This window comes from Lepidochelys kempii, chromosome 10 (genome assembly GCF_965140285.1).
Source record: "Lepidochelys kempii isolate rLepKem1 chromosome 10, rLepKem1.hap1, whole genome shotgun sequence".
In the NCBI taxonomy this organism is placed as follows: domain Eukaryota; kingdom Metazoa; phylum Chordata; order Testudines; family Cheloniidae; genus Lepidochelys; species Lepidochelys kempii.
In genome coordinates this window covers 50,470,943-50,495,873 of record NC_136389.1, presented here as the reverse complement: position 1 = coordinate 50,495,873, position 24,931 = coordinate 50,470,943, and the positions used below count along the sequence as shown (strand labels likewise).

Sequence of the window (24,931 nt, the reverse complement as noted above, 5' to 3'; positions counted from 1 at the left end):
CTATACATGATAGACATAAACCACTGGCAGAGGGGTACAGGGTTGAGGGAAAGCAGAACCACCATTTTACCCCTGGGAAGAAGGAGGCTGGGCATTCACCTCCCCATTCCCCTGTTACTTGTCCCAAATTTTCTGTACAAGCAGAGGTGTCCAAGAGGTGCTATCATTGTAAGTCCACTGGGCACCTGAGGAATAAGTGTCCCTTGCTGAGTGGAAGCAGGCATCAAGTAACACATGAAGCTGCTACTTCTCCAAGCCACGCTGCGGCCTCTTTCCACACAGGATTTGTAAAGCTTGCTTCCACACAACCAAGCAATGAGCATATGTATGCTGTTAAAATCAATGGTGAAGTGCTTCTTGGATTGAGGGACACATGTGCTGAGATTTCTGTGGTCAGGAGGGACCTGATCCAGGAGAAGGATTTGTAGCCAGGTAAAATGGCAGAAGTAGAACTGGTGGGAGGTTACAAAGTCCTTGCACCTTTAACTAAAGTGACACATGCAAACTAAGTATTTGCAGGCTGAACTGACTTTTGCAACGGTGGCACACAATTTTGTACCATTTCTACTAGGGAATGATTTCTTTAATGTGGCAGAATCTGTCCCAGGGTTGGTTAGCAGTGAGAAAGAATTTTGTGCTAGAAGCCCCGGTGGCGGTGGCAGGGTGGGGGTTGGGTGGTGAAGTCACATGGGCTGCTGGGGGAATAAGAGGGTGTCTCTTAGATTCCTCTGTAGCAGTAAAGAATGCAGCTTTGGGGGCAGGGATGATTGTGGCCAGTTCCTGTAGCCCCGGGGCTCAAGGCAAGTTCCAGAGGGAGGGGCTGGACGGAGTCAGGTCCTGTCTCGCAATCATTTCCCCGGGAGAAGGGAATGTATCACCTTGTTACAGGGGGGCCACCCCAGCCGCTGACTGCCAGGAAGTTGCAGGTCAGCAGGGGGCAGGGCCTGCCTTGGGGTGCACAGAGACATGTGTCCTGAAGGTGGAATTTGGGGTCCTGGTGACCGCTGCGGTGGGAACAGACCCCAAGGACTGTGTAGCTAGAAGCAAGCCCAACCTGAGTGAAAAGGGGGGAATTTTGCTGGCCAGTGAAGGGTCTGTCATAGCTGGTAGCTGTGAGCCCACAGCTGGACCAGGGTCACCTTCCCTTTTGGGGGACACTGGGATGTCTGGCCCAGAGGGGAGCCCAGAGGGGGAACCCCAGACAGAAGGGGGGGGGGCAGAAAGTCCACCCACCTTTTGTAGGGAAGATCTTTCCCAGGAGGAGGGTGAAAAGTCTGCATTTAAAATGCCAGACCCCTCTCCTGTGGATCAGGTTTTAAGAGAAAACTGGGGGTCAGATCTCCGGGAGGGGGAAGTCCATCCAGCTGACCTTTTGGGAACAGAAAGTGGGGTGTCCAAAGGGGTCTTACCAATCCAAAGCACCCCAATGAAAGATGTTGTTCTTGGTATGCGTGTAAGAGATAAAGCTGTCTCTCCAAGACAGGAGGGGAAAAATCTCTGCATGGGTGAAACTTCACAAGGGAGTGAAGTCCAGCCCAGAGAAATTCCAGAGGGAGGGGCCGAGGGCAGGCATGATTGCAGTACACCTTTTCCTTGCCAAAGCCCCAAACCCATGCCTGAATTGAAAGCCTTCTCCAAAGAGGCAGAGGAGTCTGCATCAGAGTGCCTACCAGGGGGCACAAAGAACTGGGAAAATGCGGTAGACACTAAACAAGCTAAATTGTGTGAACAAAATCTGTCCACTGTAGATTTGCTGTTAATCTTGTGTCTTTTACTATTTCATCTATGGGTCAAGACAAAGGAGTTAATACTAGTGGTTAACCCTTTAAAGATGTGGGACAGACCTGATTTGTGGAAGAAATTGTTGTACATGCTAGGGATGGTGACAAGACAGCCCCACAAGCATATTATTTTTCACCCTATACCTGTAAACAGACTGGAAGCTTGGCACAGCAGCAAAAGCATAATAGGCCCATGCTGCTATGTAGAAGGAAGCCAACCTGGTCACCTGCCATATTTGTTATACTTTCTGCACTTCGGGATGGTTTGTTCCTGCGCCCTCAATAAGGCTTCTTTAAAATACAGCCAGTTCTCCTGGACTCCTTGCCTCCTCATATTAGCTTCCCAGGGGATCCTGCCCTTCAGTTCCCTAAGTGAGTCTAAGTCTGCTTTTTGGAGGTCCAGGGTCCATATTTTGCTATTCTCCTTTCTTCCTTTTGTGAGGATCCTGAATTCAACCATCTCATGGTCACTGCTGCCTAGGTTGCCACCCACTTCTACTTCCCCTACTAATTCTTCCCTGTTTGTAAGCAGTAGGTCAAGAGGAGCACAGCCCATAGTCGGTTGCTCCAGCACTTGTACCAGGAAGTTGTCCCCAACACTCTCATTGTGTATATCTCTGTAACTAAATAACCCATCAAATGAGAAAGAAGCCTTGTGGAATGCAAATGAAGAAAAGTGCTAATTTCAAAGCAAGTGGTCATTGTGTGTGCTGATCGGAAGTCAAAGACTCATAATGTATTCCTCACTTTCCATCATCAAAGGAAAAACCCACATAGGTAGAGATCCTGTCAGTTTGTTTTCTGTGAGAAGAAGCTGTAAGTATGGATTCAAGGAAAGATCCTGGATATCTGGACTGTTTGGACTTTTACAGGAAAGTGTACCAGATGCAAAGGAAGCTTACAAGAAGTGGAAATTTGGACAGATGACTAGGGAGGAGTATAAAAATATTCCTAGAGCATGCAGGGGTGTAATCAGGAAGGCTAAGGCACAATTGGAGTTGCAGCTACCAAAGGATGTGAAGGGTAACAAGAAGGGTTTCTACAGGTATGTTAGCAACAAGAAGGTCAGGCAAATTGTGGGACCCTTACTGAATGGGGGAGGCAAAGTAGTGACAAATGATATGGAAAAAGCTGAAGTACTCGATGCTTTTTTTGCCTCGGTCTTCACAGACAAGGTCAGGTCCCAGACTGCTGCACTGGGCAACACAGTATGGGGTGGAGGTGAGCAGCCCTCAGTGGTGAAAGAACAGGTTAAGGACTATTTAGAAAAGCTGGACGTGCACAAGTCCATGGTTCCAGATCTAATGCATCCAAGGGTGCTGAGGGAGTTGGCTGATGTGATTGCAGAGCCATTGGCCATTATCTTTGAAAATTCGTGGCTATCAGGGGAGGTTCCAGATGATTGGAAAAAGGCAAATATAGTGCCCACATTTAAAAAGGGGAAGAAAGAGAAACTGGGGAACTACAGACCGGTCAGCCTCACTTCAGTCCTTGACAAAATTATGGAGCAGGTCCTCAAGGAATCCATTTTGAAGCACTTGGAGGAGAGGAAGGTGATCAGGAACAGGAAACATGGATTCACCAAGGGCAAGTCATGCCTGACCAACCTGATTGCCTTCTGTGATGAAATAACTGGCTCTGTGGATATTGGGAAAGCAGTGGATGTGATATATCTTGACTTTAGCGAAGCTTTTGATACGGTCCCCCACAGTACTCTTGCCAGCAAGTTAAAAAAAGTATGCATTGGATGAATGGACTATAAGGTGGATAGAAAGCTGGCTAGATTGTCGGGCTCAATGGGTAGTGATCAACGGCTCGATGTCTAGTTGGCGGCCGGTATCAAGCAGAGTGCCCCAAGGGTTGGTCCTGGGGCCGGTTTTGTTCAACATCTTTATCAATGATCTGGATGATGGGATTAATTGCACCCTCAGCAAGTTCGCAGATGACACTAAGATGTGGAGGAGAGGTAGATATGCTGGAGGGTAGGGATAGGGTCCAGAGTGACCTACACAAATCGGAGGATTGGGCCAAAAGAAATCTGATGAGGTTCAACAAGGACAAGTGCAGAGTCCTGCACTTAGGAAGGAAGAATCCCATGCACCGCTACAGGCTGGGGACCAACTGGCTAAGCAGCAGTTCTGCAGAAAAGGACCTGGGGATTACAGTGGATGAGAAGCTGGATATGAGTCAGCAGTGTGCCTCGTTGCCAAGAAGGCCAACGGCATATTGGGCTGTATTAGTAGGAGCATTGTCAGCAGATCGAGGGAAGTGATTATTCCCCTCTGTTTGGCACCAGGGGTATTGTGTCCAGTTTTGGTCCCCCCACTTCAGAAGGGATGTGGACAAATTGGAGAGAGTCCAGCAGAGGGCAACAAAAATAATTAGGGGGCTGGGGCACATGACTTACGAGGAGAGGCTGAGGGAACTGGGGTTATTTAGTCTTCAGAACAGAAGAGTGAGGCAGGGATTTGATAGCAGCCTTCAATTACCTGAAGGAGGGTTCCAAAGAGGATGGAGCTAGCTATTCTCAGTAGTGGCAGATGACAGAACAAGAAGCAATGGTCTTAAGTTGCAGTGGGGGCAGTCTAGGTTGGACATTAGGAAACACTATTTCACTAGGAGGGTGGTGAAGCACTGGAATGGGTTACCTAGGGAGGTGGTGGAATCTCCATCCTTCGAGGTTTTTAAGGCCCGACTTGGCAAAGCCTTGGCTGGGATGATTTAGTTGGGGATTGGTCCTACTTTGAGCAGGGGATTGGACTAGATGACCTCCTGAGGACTCTTCCAACCTTAATATTCCATGAAAATTCTACTGCATTATAACAAGATACTACAATGCAAGTAACATTCCACTAGTTTTCATGAAGTTCAAACGCCAAATACACTCTTATACATTTAACAAACACTTTGATCTATACGAATACACAAGTGCATGGGACTCTGGCATGAGCTGGCACCTTGTCTGCCATCGTCACACTAGGTATAATTCATTGTGTGCCTTGGACTTTCTGATTTTGTTCCTACATGCTTGGGCTATTCTTTTGTATGCCTCCTTATCAGTTTGTCTTTGTTTCCACTTTTTGTAGGATTCCTTTTTGATTTTCAGGTCATTAGAGAGCTTGTGATGGAGCCATACTGTCCTCTTACTATTCTTCTTATCTTTACTTTGCTTCGGGATAGTTTGCAGTTGTGCGGTTAATATTGTCTCCTTTAGAGACTGTTAGCTCTCCTGAACTCCTTCTCCCCTTAGATTGTCTTCCCATGGGAGTTTACCTACCAGTTCTCTGTGTTTGTTAGTCTGTTTTTTAAATCCATTATCCTTATTCTTTTGCTCTCACTCCTTCCTTTTCTTAGAATCATGATGTCTATCATTTCATGATCACTTTTACCCAAATTGTCTTCCACTTTCAGATTTGCTACCAATTCCTCCCTGTTGGTCAAAATCAAATCTAAAATGGCTGTTCCCCTGGTTAATTCCTCCATTTTCTGGAATAAAATGTTGTCCCCAATATATTCCAGGAACTTATTCGAAATTTTTTGTTTTGCTATATCATTTTTCCAAAAGATGTCTGGGTAGTGAAAGTCCCCCATTACTACCAGATCTTGTGTTTTGGATATTTGTTCTAGAAATGCCTCATCCACCTCCTCTTCCTGATTTGGTGGTCTGTAGTCAAATCTCCTTTCTTTTATCTTCCCATCACTCAAAAACAGTTGATGGGGTTTTGATCAAACTTTCCTTTAAAAATATATCACATTCGAAAATTTCAGCCCAAAAGGTAGAAGCTTTAGGGAGCTATGAGCTTCTTAATACAAAGCTCATCTTGAGAAGTGTTTTGTAGCCTTATCTACAATAGTCTCTACCTTTAGCCACTGTAGGCCCAGTTCAGCAAATCACTCAAGCATATGTTTAAATCTCATTAAAGTCAATGAAACTTAAGTAAGTGCTTTGCTGCTTTAGGAGCATAATGCACAAACTTATAGCTAGGGCCTAAGCCAAGGTCTACTGAAGCCAATGGAAAGGCTCCCATTGACTTCAAATGAGTGTTGGATCAGCCTGCAGTGCATCAGAATGAGTTTATCTAAGTACATATGCAATTCTGGTTTTAATCAGATTTTTTAATTGCAAGTTTTTAGATCAGTATGGTATATATGTTAATCTATACAATTATTTATTATTTTAAGGCCAAATCATGCTTGTTCTATTCAGATGAATATTTCTATTAATTTCAGTTGGTCTACCTGCATGAGTAAAGTGATTAAGATTTAGACCCTAGCCTTCTGAATACCCATGCATATAGGCAATCTAAGAATAAATTAATTGGCTTTTATTGTGTTACAGGCATACAGTATATGAAATAATGCTTTGGAAATTGCTATTCTAGTAATTATTGTGTAGTCGTTATACTAGCAATTTTAGGTTAATTATTTGATATTAAGGGATTGCTGAGGGCCATACAGTCAATATATTAAACATCTTTATAATATCCTATGAATTTTTGTTTTATTTTATGCATTTTTGGAAAAAGAAGTATAGGATACCTAAATGATCTGAATGTTGCAACTTGTAATTGGTTTAAGTAATGTTTACAACTCAGGAGACATTTTAGTACAATAATGGCAATTTTTCGATGTGAATGTCAGTTATACCCTAACTTCATACATTTGTATGGCACTCATTATAATGTTCTCCTAATTAATAAGAGTACATTTTTGTCTTTTACCAACAGTCTCCTTAACTTCATTATGGCTAATTACATGCACTATATAACCCTGGAAACAGCTTTTAAAAGTCTCTCATTATATTACTCAGATTCATTTTTATTTTTTATCACTACAGTTTCCGAAATACTTAATTTAAAAGGGCAGAAGCTTGTTTTGTTTAGATTTGTATTTTGGACTTTTACATTGTTTTTTACAATGTAGGGTTGAATATTAGTGCTTGTGACAGCAAGGCACATCAGCTGCTGCCAATGGCTTCATTCTAGCGAGCTTGTCCACTACAGTTTTGGTGTTGCACCTCAGTCCTGTGATACAGCACAAATGCACAGGCATACGTTTGGCCTTGAACAAAGATTGCCCGTTATGCCAAACAGGTTAATGGGCTTGATAGGTAAAAACATTCTCTAGATACTAGACAGATCATTATACATGAGAGTGTGAGTTAAGACCAAGGAGAGCTTTCCTAAAGATGCTAAGAGATTTAGCAGCACAAGTCCCACAGAAGTCATTCGGACTTGTGCTCCTAAATCCTTTCACCTTAACTAACACTCTAATATGTACAAGTCTGTATAGTATGTAGAGAATAAGCTCCCTAGACTTTGTGAGGACTTGTGCTCCTAAATCTCTTTGCCTCTTTTGAAAATCTGCCCCTAAGACCTTGCCCATCACTCTAAATTTTCTGATTGTTTAAAGCCAAGCCTGTAATGTTATTTAAACGTAAGGGTGGGGTGGGGGGTGGAAAGCTACAATAAATTTGCAAAGTTCTATGATGAGGCAATCTTAACCCAGAACAGAAGCATCACCAAAAAAAGTGGGGGGTGGGGTTTGTGGCATTTGTGGAAAACTGCTGTACAAACTGAATTATATGGAAATGAATGTTACGCTAACTGCAACTGAGTTCTTGATAATAAGTTTTACCTCTTGTAGAAACCTTGCCTTGAAATGCTGAAAATTGTCTGCAGAGGAGCTGAAGTTAGTTAATTACTGGAACAACTGCTGATTTATTTGCATCTTTCAACATGACCAATCCCCAGTAAGTACCATATGAGAAAGTTACAAATGCTTTTCCATTCAATGAGTCAAATCCCATTCATGCAAAATCCTCTGTGCCAAATTCTCTTGATCCCAAGGAGGTTGCATCAGTATTGCTGGGAAGAGAATTTTAAGTTTCGGATAAGAGATGCAGGATTTGCTCAGTTGTCTGCGGACCCGGAATTAGTGCAACAACAACAAAGTGAATATGCAAAAAGAAAAGGAGTACTTGTGGCACCTTAGAGACTAACCAATTTATTTGAGCATGATTCTGAAGTATTGTTAATACTGAATGACCAAGAACTAATATATAAAATTATTTTCAGGTCTATCTAAATTTTTGTTTTCCTCCCAACAAGCCTGTGTTAAGATTATTAGTCAGCGCTGTTTCATTTGCTTTTTCACGGTCACTTCATTATCTAGCTCTCATTTAATCTACTTAAGAGTCTAAAAGGTTAAAAAAAAAAAACATACAGTGAGAAGCTGAAAGGGCTTCTCTAACTCTTTTCACAGTTTGTTCTGTAATACTGGTAGTCAGACTGTGGTCCACTTCCAAACTAAAAGCCAGCATCTTCAGCTAGTATGTGGTACAAAAGCATTAAATCAGAGAAGAGAAATGTCTAGCCAAATACCAGAAAAAAATCTCCTGCTAATTAGATCTTTTTAGTCAGTGAAATAATTTTCAGTGGAAGTGGTAAGCCATTCCTTGAGGAGACATGTAAAATTAGACTGGACAAAGAACTAAATAAAGGGACAATGGCTAGATGACCCAAAGGATCTTTTGCACTCATTTCTATGACTGTGTGAAACAATCATAGGTCATTGCGAGCCTTTTACTTCAGTCATAATAGTGTCTTCACATTGTTAAAGGGACCTTCCCAGGTAATCTGTGCAGTGGTTCTACTCCCTTCTAATTCTAATGTTCAGACTCTGAGCAATACTGCCTTTTCCCACCTCTTCAATTTAGACTTTTATCCTTCTTCATCCACGTCTTATGTTCCAGGTTCCAAATTCTTACAAGACACGATTTAGGCAAGAGGTCTTCTAAATTACTCAGTTTTTGTGAGAAAGATGAAGTCTTATTCAGGTTGGTTGAATAACTGGAGGATTTTAATAAGCTCTTTTAAAAAAAAATCATTGCAACTTTTGCAGTCAAATAAGAAAGGAAAGTTGGGTGTAAGACACTTTTTAACTGCATCACTAAGAAAGAAAAATACCTTCCCAACCGTCGCACCTATCTGTCGAAAACTTGAATGAAATAGCCTGGCATTTCTTCAGAAGTTAACAAGCTCTCCCGGATTAACGCTAAAGAGGTTTATGGTTACAACACAATGTGAGTCAAATGGAAAGGGAGGCATTCACTGGAATCTGCAAAGAATCTGTCCCTGCTGGGATTTGACAGGCAAACCCTCTACACAGAGTTGTCCATCACATACACTATATATTAAGTACTGGGCAATAACTTATTTTTTCTCTAAGTAAGTGGTATCTTATTTTAAGTGATATAGACACACATACATGGTTGGATTTTACCCTTGTATGTGTACATGGAGCTCTCATTAACATTAAGAAGGATAGAGAATACATAACCAGTTTTTAAATTATGTTCTATACATATATGGATGGGAAGAATTTATCTTGGATCCTCTTATAATTTTATTCCTGTTCTTACTCTGTAACTCTCCTCAGAAGTCCTAGAGCATTAGCAACCCTTTCTCTGGTTGAGTAGGGCAAGAGGTGGCACCATTCAGAACTTTTCTAAATATTGACCAGAGGTCAATGAAGGGCAATAGAATGGATGTATTACCTTAGAGCAGTGGTTCTCAAACCCTGGGGAAGGCCTCCCAATGAAAGCACGGGAATGTGTCAAGGGAGGGACAAACGGTGTGCTTCTTTGAAAGAAAAGAAAAAAAAAAAGAGCTCTGGCTGTCAGACCTGACTGGCTCTGGCTCATGCAGAAAGGCCATGCACACCCAGGAGGCGGAGATAAATAGGACAGCCAGAGCTCTGTCCCCGGGGCTAACAGCTGGAGCACCACCACTTGGGCTTTCCTCCCTCCACCCCCTCAATCCCTCACCAGGAGGCAGCCCAGGCTCGGGTTCTCCTTCCCGCCACCCCTCTAACGCCTCAATCTCTCACATCAATGCAGCGGGGCTCTGTCTGTCAGCCCCAGGATAGCAGCAGCAGTGCAGAAGTAAGGGTAGCAATGGGGCACTAAGTCTGCTGCGAAAAGTGATACTGACGAATATTACTTTTCTCATTGCCACCCTTACTTCTGTGCTGCTGGGTGCCCGGCCAGCAGCCTCTGCTCTCTGCTCTGCCGTCAGAACTGTGTGTTGGTATATGTACTTGAGAAGGGGGCGTAAACAACTACAGTCACCAAGAAGGGGAGCCCAATCAAATAAGTGTGAGAATCACTGCCTTAGAGTGATTTGTACACTGGTCAGTAAAATGCTTGACCATTGTTCACTGATCTCACTATAAAAAGGAGAGGGTTTAGTTCATGTAACTACATGCCTTCTTTTCATTGACTCTCTTTTCTAGTTTGCAAGTATACTTTGCTACATAGTTCAGAGTTTGTTTCTTTGTGTGTCTGTTGAATATTTATGTTTATATTTTATGTGCATGAAAAGGCTTCAACCCTGCAATCTAAATCCAATTTTGCCCTTGTGTGCATGTGAGGATCCTATTAACCTCAGTGGGAGCGACCTTTCACAGATGAGGATAGATTTTGGCCCCATATAACATTTCTACACATGTATTATCAAAAGTGACACATAAATACCAGTAATCAAGCCTTTTTCCTTCATTATGGAAAATTTTAGTCCTGCTACTTGTGGAAATTTCCCGTTCCTTACTGATTATATTTTTTTCCATTTGCTTATTCATCATTTTTAGGCCTTCAATAGAAGGTGGAATTTCAGAAGTTGAGATTATTTCACAACAAGTAGAAGAGGAGACCAAAAGCTTAGCTCCTGTACAACTTGTTAACTTCACTTATCGAGATTTACCCCTTGCTGCGCTTGATCTCTCTGTGGCAGGGTCCCAGCTCTTGTCAAATTTGGATGAGGAGTACCAAAGAGAAGGGTAAGTGCGAAGGATATCCTAAAGGATTTTCATGGTTTACAGAAGGGAAAGCCATGAGATGGAGAGAGAAGACCAGCCAATTACACTTGAATCCATTCTAAAAGCATCTTTTTCTAATGTAGCTATTTAGTTGTTTTCAGACTTCTTGCAATAAAGTAATTTCTGTCTCCCATGTGAACGCAGTGCATATTAGAAAACTGCTATCAGCGAGAAAACTAAAGTTTGATCCATACTAAAATGTTAGGTCAACCCAGCTACATCACTCAGGGGTGTGAAAAAGCCACACCCTTCAGCGATATAGTTTTAAGCTGACCTAACCCCTGGAGTAGATAGTGCTCGGTCAACTGAAGAATGCTTCCTTTGACCTAGCTACCGCCCCTTGGGGATGTGGATTACCTGCTGCGATGGTAGAACCTCTCTCGTCAGCATAGACTACACCCCTCCCGTCAGTGTCTACACTGAAGTGCTACAATGGCACAGAAATGCTGTAGCATTTCAAGTGTAAACAAGCCCTAAATTGTGTCTTTTGCCCTGACTTTTGGCTCTTCCCCATAAAAACAAAACAAAAAAAAATGCAGAAAAGCCATTCCATAGGTCCTCTGTGACAGATGCCTCAGGAGAGTGTTCCATGGTGAGATGCAGGGGTCTGTGACGGTGGTCCACATGTTTGAATGGACATTTCCTGACCCGGTGATTATGATTATGCAACACAACCTCCTAAGCCTCATGCAGATTATTTCTGTTTCTAAAAGAAGAATTTGCTCTGGGTAGGCTGTGAATGAGGCTGTTGCTATTCAGAATATATATGCCCAATAATGTTGTTCTGATAGAACATACGTGCCGATTCTGGCTACATTTACACAGGGAGTTCAAATCAAGTTCATTATATTTGTTAGAAAATGTCTTTGGAAATGAGAGAATAAAACACTTACTAAATATACTCTTCAACTGAATATATTAAAGGTACTAAATGAATGTTTAATACTGAATCACAATATATATGAGAACGGCAAAGCATTTTACCTAGATCCATTATTTTTATAAGTAGCCGTCTGTAAGTAGCTACCTTAAAAATTTAACAAACCTAGCACCTTTATTGTGTAAAACGCAGGGAATACCGACAGTGGGGAGTGTCTGAAGACTCTGTTCTCCCTTCAGACATATGGATGCAACTTCTGTTGGTCTGAAGGACAAATTGAGCTTTTTACAAAGGCCCATTAACAAGTCAAAATTACACTGTAATTTACAGGTAAAACAAGTAGCATGTAAACACATTTTACTTATGGTAGTAGTAAGAGTTGTTTATATTTATGCCTGCATCTGTAATTTTCACTCCATGCATTTGAAGAAGCGGGTTTTTTACCCACAAAAGCTTATTCCCAAATAAATCTGTTAGTCTTTAAGGTGCCACTGGACTCCTTGTTGTTTTTGTAGACACACACTAACACGGCTATCCCACTGATAAATGACTGCACAGTGACTCATTTGGAAAGCTGTCTCCCTTAGTGTGTGAATCTACATAAAACTAGCATCACCTTTGATAAGGAGACCAATAGCCCAACATTGGATTATATAGCTACTGTTCATTACTATTTCCGTTTATATCATACCAAATCTATATAGCTACTTTTACTGCAAGATCTATCGAAAAACACTTCACAGTAAGTCAATCTGAGACTTCAAGATGAAGACATAAAAAGGTTTATATAAGCTTAAAATTATTGACAATTAAATATGTTTTAATGTACACTTAGAAATCAGCAAAGATGAGATATCCTTGATCTACACTCAGCAGGTATTCTATGCTGCAGTCAGGAAGCAGAATGAGGGGAAAGTTCTTACCATTAGTTTTTTTCCAAATTGGACTTCATGAGATGTTTTCAGAAATTCCAAACAAGGGGAAATAAATTTCAGTTAGATTATATAAATATGATGCAATGCCACGTGTGTCTAAAGAGGCACTTTATAATTAATATGAGTATGCAGGTGTAAGCCTGAGGCTATATTGCTATTGGATAAATATAAAACAAGATTAGTGCAAGTATTCAGCCCTAGTAGCTGCAGATTTCACCATCTGAAGCTCCGTTCTTCAAGGTCCAAAGATCTGTTAGAACGGATACTTCAACTGCTTGCATCCTGGGTGCAGAAACAGACCTGTTAGTCATGGGCAGCAGCAGAATGCCCCACTCTCTGAAATTCCCTCTAGCTTTATCTGCCTCCATAGTGGCCAGTGGCTCAGCTCCCTGCTATGAAGCTTTTCTGTGGAAAATTCCAGACCTTATTTCAAAATTCTGACTAGCAGATCGGTTGAAAAATGTGTCTGTCTAATTCCCATCCCTGTCACAGGACTTCATTTGCCATGTTGGGAGATTGCCCCCTCAACTGTGCTTCCCCTTTGGAGGCATTTGCAGCGGTTAGTGCTCCTGCAGGCCTCAGGGAGTGAGTTAGGCTGAGAAAAGTCAGAGGCAAAGGGAGAGGTCTTTGCAGTCTGCTTCACCCTCTTACCTACTGTTTTTTGCCGGAGCTTGGCTATGGGCAGAACACAGTTTCCTCCTCACAGCCCAAACTGGGCAGGGTTACCTCAGTCCACCCTTCCCCAGGCAGGAAAGAAGCTGAGCAGGATTGGAATAGCCGGCTCCAGGGGCAAGCAGCTCCTCCACCCCTATCTCCAGGATGGGAATGACTTCAGAGGGGCAGTGTGCCAAATGGTAGATTAAACATAAATCCCAATAATCCTCACCAGCAACCATGCTCCCAACTGTGAAGGTCAGTCACCTCCTCCCCCACCTCTATCTCCCCACAGGCTCTATATGGAGGGCACTGGACCAAGCACAGACTCTGCCAACATCACAGACTGCAGCAAGATGTCTTTGGAGCTATCTCTCTCTTCCAGCTGCCACCTCACCCCTGTAACAGGCGTCCTGGGATTCCCAGGCTGCCACCTCCAGGGAAAACACACAACCATATGGCAAATCTGCTTCCCATGCAGTAGAGAGGGGTAGATCTTCTGTGAAAGCCCATCTTTGAACCTCAGGCCTGTACCTTCCTGAGAGACCCAAAAAGGGCCTGTGCTGGGGAGAGGACACAATAAGTCCCAGCCTCTTTGAAAACAGGGAGATTGCTAGCCACTTGAAATATTTTTGGAGCAGTCTCTGAGCCCAGTTTCTCTCCCCCATCTGAAGCAGGATTATGGAGATAAATTCTCAAAGGGTAATTAATTAAACTTAGTGGTGTTTTCCCTGCTCACCTTCACAGAGTTCAGTGTGGCAGATCCATGCAAAAAGAACCAAGCCAGAGACTTGTGCGGACTCCTCTGGGCATGCCTGCACATACACACACACAAGAGGGAATTCTTCCTTTTTTGGGGGGGAAGGCCTGCTGTCTGAATCAGAGTTAGGGAATCAAATAATAAAAATATATATTAACAGCAAACAAACAAACCTAAAGACGTGGAGGATAGACTTATAGGCAGAGTACAGAGTATTGTGAAACTATGCTTAGGACAGGTTTCATAGTAGCAGCGCTGTTAGTCTGTATTCACAAAAAGAAAAGGAGTACTTGTGGCACCTTAGAGACAAACAAATTTATTTGAGCATAAGCTTTCGTGAGCTACAGCTCACTTCATCGGATGCATGCAGTGGAATATACAGTGGGGAGATTTTATATCACAGAGAACATGAAACAATGGGTGTTACCATACACACTGTAATGAGAGTGATCATAGATTCATAGATACTAAGGTCAGCAGGGACCATTATCATCATCTAGTCTGACCTCCTGCACAATGCAGGCCACAGAATTTCACCCACCCACTCCTGCGAAAAACCTCTCACCTATGTCTGAGCTATTGAAGTCCTCAAATTGTGGTTTAAAGACTTCAAGGAGCAGAGAATCCTCCAGCAAGTGACCCGTGCCCCATGCTACAGAGGAAGGCAAAAAACCCCCAGGGCCTCTTCCAATCTGCCCTGGAGGAAAATTCCTTCCCTACCCCAAATATGGCAATCAGCTAAACCCTGAGCATATGGGCAAGATTCACCAGCCAGATACTACAGAAAATTCTTTCCTGGGTAACTCCCACCCCATCTAACATCCCATCACAGGCCATTAGGCCTATTTACCGTGAATATTTAATTATCAAAACCATGTTATCATACCATCTCCTCCATAAACTTATCGAGTTTAATCTTAAAGCTAGATAGATCTTTTGCCCCCACTACTTCCCGTGGAAGGCTATTCCAAAACTTCATTTGATCAGGTAAGGTGAGCTATGCTTAGGACCGTGGTTCTCAAACGTTTGTATTGGTGACCCCTTTTACTCAGCAAGCCTCTGAATGTGACCCCCCCCCTTATAAATTAAGATTTGCTAGGTGGTCACATGACCATCAATACATAAACTCACCAAAATTTAACATATTGGTTATCTGGTCTTTAACCAATGCCATTTTTTATCAGAAGGCTTCTCCACACTACAAAGTGGAGGAGAAAATGGAGGATATATAATATACCTCATTTGGAATATCTGTACCTAAAAGATAAGCCTGTTCCTGACCCTGGAGGAACACCGCACTGAAGATTCTATTGTAACAGATCCGCGGACCTTAGGGCAATGAAGAATAGAAAAAAGTGTCTGCCACAGATTGGGTACTGCACTTGTACAAAGGATGAGAACAAAATAACCGAAAGGTTCTGTTCAACCCTCTATGTTACTGTGAGGTTCTCATTAAGATATTGGGAGTTGTTCAAGATGTTGGAGAGAGTGGACACCAAAATAGAAGTGTTATAAGGGAAATTGTTAACCAGAAATCTAGTGAGTGTTTAAAAATGAGTTAAAAGTAGCTTCAGGTGCCACTCCTAATTTTTATGGTTTTATGTTGGTATTTTCTATTTTATAAAAATATTTTCTCTCTCCACTGCTGTGTAAAAGACCCACACAACTAATGGGAAATTGATAGGAAAGAGTGAAACTGACTATAGACAAAAAGAAAAGGAGTACTTGTGGCACCTTAGAGACTAACCAATGTATTTGAGCATAAGCTTTCGTGAGCTACAGCTCACTTCATCGGATGCATACTGTGGAAAGTGTAGAAGATCTTTTATACACACAAAGCATGAAAAAATACCTCCCCCCACCCCACTACACACTGTAAGGAGAGTGATCACTTTAGATAAGCTATTGCCAGCAGGAGAGTGGGGTGGGGGGCGATATTTTTTCATGCTTTGTGTGTATAAAAGATCTTCTACACTTTCCACAGTATGCATCCGATGAAGTGAGCTGTAGCTCACGAAAGCTTATGCTCAAATACATTGGTTAGTCTCTAAGGTGCCACAAGTACTCCTTTTCTTTTTGCGAATACAGACTAACACGGCTGTTACTCTGAAACCTGACTATAGACAGAAAATATTAAATGCACAAATAAACAAATGGAAAAAATCCTAGATACATTTTTTTGTAATCTCATAATAGATTAAAAAACTTAGCCAGAAGTGCAAATGTTTTGGGTTTTGTTTTGTGTGTGTGTGTGTAGGGGGGCAGATTGTTTAATTTAAGTAATGGACAGTGTCCCTAAATATGAAAAAAATGAGTGTGGTCCATAGCTTATGCTCGTTATGTGTTTTATCTGGTGGATATACCTGCATGGATTTTTTTTTAACTATTTGTCTTACTTTGTTGCTTCTGTGCTCAGCCACATTTAAAATCTACTTACATTTGCTTAGGTAGAGAGTAAAATAAACTATAGAAAAATGTTAAAGAAAGAATGATGGGAAGTAGGATAAGAGGAGGAAGCAGAAAAGAGAGAGCAGCTAAATAGGAACTCTGGGGGCTGGAGTTGTTGAACATCTGGGGATGGAAAAAATGGTCAAAGACTTGTCAACAATATTAGGAAGTTAAACATGAGAATAATAAATCTTCATGCTTTTAATTTTCAAATCATTGTACAAAGAGTAATTAATGCATTCAACCTTCCTGTGAGAAAGGGATGGAAGTATGATTATCTACATTTTACAAATGGGGAAACTGTGACACAGAATTTAAAGGCCAAATTTTCAAAAATGACATTTGATTTTTGGTGCCGTAATTTTTAGGGAGTGAGTTTAGGTCATTTTTTTCAGTGGGAGCAGAATCACAGCCCAGGAGTATGAATTTCAGAGATGCTGAGCACCAGCAGCTCTCAGTGAACTCAATAGCAAAACTTCCACTGACTTTAATGGTGCAGGACCAAACCCTTGGTGTCTTAAAATAGTCACTAGCCTAAGGCCAAACAGCAAGTCCTTGTATTATAGTAACCCTTCTAAAATTTTCTCTAAACAAAGCTTTTTGGATAGATTTTTTTTAAAAAGATTTCTGTGTTTATTTTAATGATTTCTTCTTGTGCAATGTTCTTGGCAGTCTTCTCCAGATGTGAAGTGTAGAATTAAGGCTGGATTATATCTTTGTGCTGCTTCACTCCCCTTCTCCAGATGAAATGTCAGTGCATATTTATGTAGATGTGATTTAGGATTCTTGCACCTGAATCTCTCAGCCTTTGGATATTTTTAAAATTGCTTCTCTTTTTGATTCATCAAAGTTCTTTTCATAGTCTACACTGTAATAATAGACTCTACAGCATGGCTTGTTTTATTCCACAATGACCTGTTTGCAGATGAACCACAGTAAAATCACTTTAATAAAATTAGAATAATAAAGTCAAGAGGTGAAATACTGGCTCCAGTAAAGTCTGGGAGCTTCACAATTGACTTCACGTTGGGGCCAGGATTTCACCAGTACTTTGTTCACCAGTACTATTATGATGAACTGATATAACCCTAACACAAGGTAGCATAACCTGTAGTTGTATAAAATAGGTCCCTCATGTTTCTCTTCTCTTGAATGAATTCCTCTCCTATAGTTCTTCAGATTTCTTGTTCTCTATCTTATGGTGGACCATGCAAAGTAACTCCAACTCTTCCTGTTACTTTGAACATTTCTGTGCTTTTAGAAATCTGTTAGTTATTTCTGCTTTGTAATAAAGAAGTGATGTTTTGGGGTAAAGGAATGTTTTCTTTTTCCAAGGCATAAAATTGCATGCTGACTATCTCTGCATAACATTCTTCATATCTTTTTAGAATCTATAAAGCTTTTGGTTAAGTTTACAGAAAGCAGCACATTACCCACAAGATCACAGGTATTGTGTTAATTGAAAAAATAACTGGACCCTAATTGTACAAGAGCTTATGCACATACATAAATTTACATGTATGTGTTAAAGTATGTAAATATTAAGCATTTGCATAAGTCTTTACAAGATCAGAACTATAGTAGTGACATTTCATGGAACCCAAACTACTTCTGTTACTACCATGGAATGTTGTGGGGTGTTTTCCTTCATTATTCTTTGTGTTGCTTTTTATTGATTTTCTTGACAAGGTCAGTATTCTTATTCTAGATTTATTTTTCATCCTTGTTCTTTTTGTCTTATAACAGATTTAAACATTCTGTTCTTTCTGGCATTTTACATTGCCTCTTCATTTTCATTTTGTTTTTTGTGATCTCATTTGTTATTATTATTTTATTTGTAAAACACCAAGAATGTGCTAATTTTTTTCCTTCAGACAGTTTAGTCTGGCTTCTAAATTTGCATCAGATGGTGCTAGAGTCTTCATTATTTCTCTTTTTTTCCAAATCTTTGAATTATTATTTTGATTTCTGCCTAGTATTTTAGTTGTTTTTCTGCAAGACTTAGAGGGTCATTAACTAAAATAGGTTTAAGTTTCTGCCTTTCTTCCTTGGTTCGCCACTTGATACTGTAAGGGCTTTTACTATCCTACGTCACTCCTCTCAATTACTCTGTTCAACCCACACAGGCCCATGAAGATATCAGACTGATCCATGATGAATTACCCAGCCCCCAGGAGGGAGATGAGGTAGAGAGCTTTTAAGGCTGAACTGTCTCATTCAGTGAGCAAGCTCTCTCTCTCTCTGTTTACAAAAGTGATGTTTGGTTGGTTTATTGGGTTTTTTTAAAACATATGCATAACTGCCAGACATGAACTGGGGCCAGAAAGATAGAACAAAAGCAAAATGGCGAAATGTACTGAAGGAGACTGTAATGATGATTTGTTCTCCTGTGCAGTACTACATCATTGTTACTCTGTGTGCTCTGGTCCAAATCTAAGACCTGCATTGCAGCAGAAAATGTTTTCCCTCTTTTCCACTTTGAGCATTTTGCACTCTAAATTCTGTGTGATAACTGGCTCTTTATTGCAGAACATATAAAATGTTGCACTGCTCAGTCAGTATGTTACAAACATGTTCCATGATTTAGAAATGTCTTTCTGATTCTTTTCTGACACAGATCATTCAAAGTCTTCATGTGAACACTCTTACCTTTGGTAGGTTGTTTCTGTATGTGTCATGGTGCACAGGACCCTTTCAGCCTGATCTACATTAGCCTTTCTCCCTAATATTTCCCACCAGTACTTCCACTGGTATAGCTAAACCAATGGAAGCACTAATACTGGTAATGCAGTGAGTGCCCGTGTCTTACCCAAGATGCCGTGTTGACCTGCTGTGCGTAGCTAGTAATTACACTAGTGGAGCTGCAGTGGTGGTAGTAATCTCAGGGAAAAGGCCAGTGTGAGTGCAACTCGAATACTTGGTAGTATGCACAGTATGGTATAAGCTCAAAAGCAAGCGCAGTTGATTCTTCACATACCTGACCCTACATAGGTCACCTTTTGATAGGTTCCCATTTGAACACTCGCACACCTGTAATACTAAAGGAGGAAACTTTATACCAGAGCTGTCAGAAAAGAAAGTTTGCAAATCTCCTAAGTATTAAAACTTATTTAAAGAAATAATTCATGAAGTTATTCTTAGCTAAGCCTCTAAGGAGCAATCCAGTTGGAGGGTACAAGGCTGTACGTGTCTCTCAGAGTTCCTCAGGTCTTCTAGGTGCTACTTGCAAACTCCTGCCAGGCTCTGCTGCCTGGTTTCCCTCAGCCAGGTCTAGGCTGCTACCCATACTTGTATTTTTATCACTTCCTGGTCTGGGTCATGCCTTCTGTTGGCTAATTGCTAATCTTCATTTGTGTCCATCCCTAGATATAACCTGTTGCCCAGTTTTAGCCTGCAGATCATTTTGAGGGAGGGGAATGCTTACTAATTAGCCAGAAAGGCTGGTTACTATGCCATGAATGTTTGGTTGGTTGGTTTGTTTTGCAAGACAGGGAAACAGAAACAGTGACAGATTTTAGTAGCTTGAATGAAGTGATTATGGTTGCTCATTACCAAATAAATGTGGTAATTCTTTCCCCAATTTTGTTCAATGCTGAACATCTTTTTTAAAACCTGTGTATTAGTGCATCAAATTAGGCTAGTAATAGATTGGCTTTGCAAAAAGCCATGTTAAAAGTGTCTTTTTAAAAAATTCCTGATCATTTTGATCAATATATATTTCAAATGTCCCATAATAAAACTGTGCACTTGTATATTGACTTCCATGAAAAGATTCCAATCTGCTTTACAAATATTAATTTGTTTTACCTCATATGGGTGTTGTGAGGCTAAGTGTTAAAAATAAATTCACATTTAAAATAAAATGTTAGGAAAACTGTCCCATCTTCACTCACACACCCAGTCCTGAGTTCAAAGTTCCATTTTCCCCCTTGCTTTGGATTTTGGAGTTTAAGATGCCTTCAGTTATTGTGGTGGAAACGCAGACTCCTCACCCGAGGCTTGCTATGCCTCTGTCTAGTGGTCAGAGCAGATGACTTGCTGTGTGAGTTTGGGCAAATAGCTGAACCTCTCTGGATAATTTTCAGTATATGTGAAGTGAGAATGACAACTAAAGGTGTATAATTCCTTGAAATCCTCAGATGACAGATTATACATGAGTGCATCCTGTTAATAAGTGAAGGAGCAGGTGGTTTTCCAGTTTTTAATTTTAAAATGTGTTTGTAATTTTGAGATAAAGATTTATAGGAGGGGTGGCCAACCTGAGCCAGAGAAGGAGCCGGAATGTACCAATGTACATTGCCAAAGAGCCAGAGTAATACATCAGCAATCCCCCAACAGCTTCCCCCCGCCTAGCTCCCAGCACCTCCTACCCCGCCGATCGGCAGCCCCACTGATCAGCGCCTCCCCCTCCCTTTCCGTACCTCCCGATCAGCTGTTTCATGGCATGCAGGAGGTTGGGGGAGGGGGAGGGAGCGAGGGCACGGCGGGCCAAGGAGAGTGTGGGGAAAGTGGTGGAGTGGGGGCAGGGCCTATGGCAGAGCCAGGAGTTGAGCAGTGAGCACCCCCTGGCACATTGGAAAGTTGGCGCCTGTAGCTCCAGCCCCAGAGTCGGTGCCTATACAAGGAGCCACATATTAACTTCCGAAGAGCCACATGTGGCTCCTGAGCCACAGGTTGGCCACCCCTGATTTATAGTCTGTTAATTAGAAAGAAACTTAAGCATTCTATGCTTTGCAGTTCACCTTTGAGAACAATGTTTTCCAAACTATAATACGATACTTTCGTTGCAAAGTTTTTGTACAGAATGAAAAATTGCTACGTGCATAGACAGCCAGTGCAGAGCTAGAGAGGTGAACTTTATTTTTCATGCATTATCAGTTCTTTAAGTAGTTACTAACTTAAACAATTAAATAATAATGTTAATCATTATAGTGCCAGTGTGTAGTATATGCTGAGTAATGCAATCTATTTAAGTGTATGTATGTTCAGTGTCCTTAGAAGTCTTAAGAATATGGAAATTTTTAAAGGTATGTAGCTAGGCCCTCTACTGATCACGCTGAGAATAAGAAAAAGGCAAAAGGAAGCATTAAGCTAAGGAAAAGGAAGAGCTAAGAATTGGTGAAATAGAAGAGAAAGAAGGTGTAAGAACAAGAGAGAAGGATTAGGAAAATAAATAAGGCTATTCCTTATTGTAAATAAAAATATAACCACCAGGAGGGTGATCAGAAAATTATTCAAAACTAAAATAACAGCCATAATGAAGAATGTGATCCTGTTTTGAAATTAATGTATAAAAACCCCTACCAATAAATCTAATGGCAAAAGGTCTCAGTCCACATAAAGGTCTGTCCCCAGACAGTTTGGAGGATTAGCACTTAAGTATTGAAAAGAAGAATAGTGGTTAAAATATGTGACCCAGAAGCAGGAGTTAGAGGTTCTATTCCCTGCTCTGCCACAGCTCTCTGTGTACCTCAGTTTTCCTGCCTGTTAAAAGGGAACAAATATACTAAGCTGACTTGCCAGGGATCTTGAGAGTGAGGTTTAGCTTATTTATGTTTGTGAAGCAGCTTAAGATCCTTGGATAGAAGAACATCAGAGTATTTTTATTTTTTTTTATTTTCCCACAAAAAGAGCAAAAATTCTGAAAGAGAACAACTTTTGCTTCACTTTTCAGTCATGTTCCTTACAGCTTGTGGCACTGGGAGTGCTTTCAAAGCCAAGTTCTGTAGACCAACCTAGCGCGGAAGTTTGCAGTGTTGTTGTAGCCACATTGGTCCAAGGATATTAGAGAGACAAAGTGGGTGAGGTAATATCTTTTATTGGACCAACTTCTGTTGATGAGAGACACACACTTTCAAGCTCTTCTTTAGGTTTGAGAGCAGTTGTGAGTACTGGAATGGGATCTAGAAAATAAGGGAGTACATCAGCTTCCATCTATGAGATACTTTTTTCCCTGGTGACCAAATTGCAAATATGTGCCCCCGACAGCTGGGAGGATTTTCCCCCTTGTTTTACCTCAAAACCCTATTTCTTCCCAGAGGCCTTATTTTGGAGCCACCAGCAGAGGAGGACCGAATGCAACTCCTTTAGGAGCCTGTCACTGTCTCACCTTAAAATTGGGCAGAAGATTAGCGTCACCACTTTTTCCCAACCACCTATGTGCCTTTAATTTTTCTTTTTTTTTCCCTATCTTTTTGGTGCTTTAGTTTTTTGTTTTAATAATTGTTTAAAAATCTAGAACTCCCAGTCTTTTACAGTTCATGTAGTTGTGTTTTGTTTCACATTTTTTCAGTCAGAATGTTTGAGACAGAGAAGCAGTATCTGGTGATTTCAGATGTTTACTCCAGAGTCTTGATGCATTTGAACTAAGGATAGATCTATATACTGTAAACCTTGCCAGATCTTCTTTCAAGTTTAAAGTGTCTGCACAGGAGGTCTTTAGGGTTTAGTTAAGCAATCCCCTGGGGGAAGGAGCATTTCACTGAAACGTTCTTTTCTGAAGAGACTCGAGAGCTCTAAGTCCCTTAGTGTTGCTTATGTAGCACTGAGACATACCCATTTCTCATTTTTGAAGATGTGGCATATGGCTACATCAGGGAAGGCTGTGTGATGCGGATATGGTGGTGGGTTTTTTTTTTCAGGTGTTTGACTCCCACATGAATTATGCCTCCATTGAATTTAGAGTTATTAATTCAGAGGTGGTATGCACCATCTCCCTCCCCCTTTGTACCACCAATATCCATGTATTTGCATTTTGTTCATGAGAACCACTGCATCCACTTGATCACTGATCTTGCCACCCTTCCCTTCTCCAAGCACCCACTGCCACCTTTTGTAACATCATAGGCACTGGCTCTGGTGCACAGGGTAGGCTGAAGCATGACTGCATGCCTGCTTTGGCAACTTTTTCCAAGTCATCACAAAGATTAAGTGGTGTAGTGGTCGAAGATCATAATTCTCACTTCCAGAGGAACTACCACCAACTTCATTACTTTCCAATCTAACTACAAAGCGTGAGTCTTTGCCCTGGCCTTCACAAATAAAAGCACATAGCACACACATCAAAACAAACATACAAGAATTTTTTTCTTCTTGGGGATTGAAGAAGGGACCACCCATGACAGACGTTAGTCGTATTGCTTAATGCATTGTTGAAAAGCACTCGGATATAATGGTGATGGGCCTGTTATAAAAATGTGACTAGAACAGAGGGTCTTGTTGAGTCCTCTAGACCAGGAAGAACTTCCTCCATAGTACAGGTGCAATTAAGGATGCCCATTAAATTCAGGTAGTTTCAATTGATATATGTAACTAGCATCCAACTCTATACTAATTCAGAAAAATAGACAAGAGAAGAGGCTGTATTTAACAGAGAAATTAATAAAAGTAAATAGGATTTGGACTGATGGTCACATCTATTCTAGCAGCACTTTTCTCACTTAGAGTCCATTACTCTTTACGTTCTCTTCCTCTCTTTCTCTCTCTTCTCCCCTCCCTGCCCCCCTTGTTTTATTTCTTTAGATCTAACTGGCTAAAGCCGTGCTGTGGGAGACGAGCAGCTGTGTGGCAGGTATTTTTGCTCAGTGCAAGTCTCAACAGTTTCCTGGTAGCCTGTGTAGTGTTGGTGGTGATTCTCCTGACTCTGGAACTCCTAATAGATATAAAGCTTCTCCAGTGTGAGTAGCAGGCTTTTTTAAAAAATTTGATCGAAGATAAATGATGTTTAGATTTAACTTGCTTGAGGGAGGAGGGTTGGTCATGTAAGTAGTTTAAAAGTTAGATAATGACCTTTACTGTACTTTTAATACAGTGGAACCCTGGTATAGTGAAGTCCTCCCCTTCCCCACAGAGCAAATTCGTTATGGGACAGATTTTCAGAGGATGCAGGTAGAATTCACCTGAAAAAATGTGCCCACACCTTGTTCACCTGCAAAAACTGCACACTCCCATTATGATAACCTTCTCCAATTTGCATACACCAGAAAACAGGGCATTTGTGCATCAAAAGGACACTTCTGTGATAGTTACATGTATGTATGCAAATAGGTGAGTGTGGATTTTGCTGGTGCAGTTGGTGCTCTCTCTTTTAGTAATTTGTCCCTATAAACAGAGATTTGTTGGAACTGAAATTACAGTTAGTGTCTGGCAATGCATTGAAACAATTAAGGCTTTCCTTCTACTTCACTAACATATGGTAAGACAAATAACAACAACACAAGTGAAGTTTTGCTATATCTGAGTTCACTCTACACAGGTTCCACGGTACAGGCAATTTTTAATTGTGTTGCTTTGCTTCCTGGTTGAGCTGTTCTTTCACTGTTCTCTCCCTCCATTCTTTTTTGCTCAGTCACACAAAACTCATCTGAATGTAAGCGCCAACAAGTTTTCCTGTGCTAAATATTAAAGGTGCCCTTTAAAAAAGAAATTATGTAGAAATATATAGAAATAACTATAAGGGGTTTAGACACACCCACAATGGCAAAAAAATGAACCGTTAAAGATTAAGGAACTCTAGGGTGATATTCTTGAGCTTTGCTATTTGACTTCAGTGGTCTCAGGATTTCATCCCAAAGATCAGTTTACATAGTGTAATGGA

At 41.1% G+C, this 24,931-nt stretch overlaps 1 protein-coding gene across 2 annotated transcripts in view; it reads left to right on the top strand.

The window, feature by feature from the left end:
• TMEM266 (transmembrane protein 266) overlaps nt 1-24,931 on the top strand; it is a 191,388-nt gene that overhangs the window by 105,197 nt on the left and 61,260 nt on the right. For both annotated transcript variants that reach the window (XM_073303518.2, XM_073303520.2), the window contains 3 exons: nt 7,428-7,533; nt 10,431-10,619; nt 23,857-24,011. In XM_073303518.2, the coding sequence (XP_073159619.1) occupies nt 7,520-7,533; nt 10,431-10,619; nt 23,857-24,011 (358 nt within the window). In that variant the 5' untranslated portion in view covers nt 7,428-7,519. The remainder of the gene's footprint in view (nt 1-7,427; nt 7,534-10,430; nt 10,620-23,856; nt 24,012-24,931) is intronic.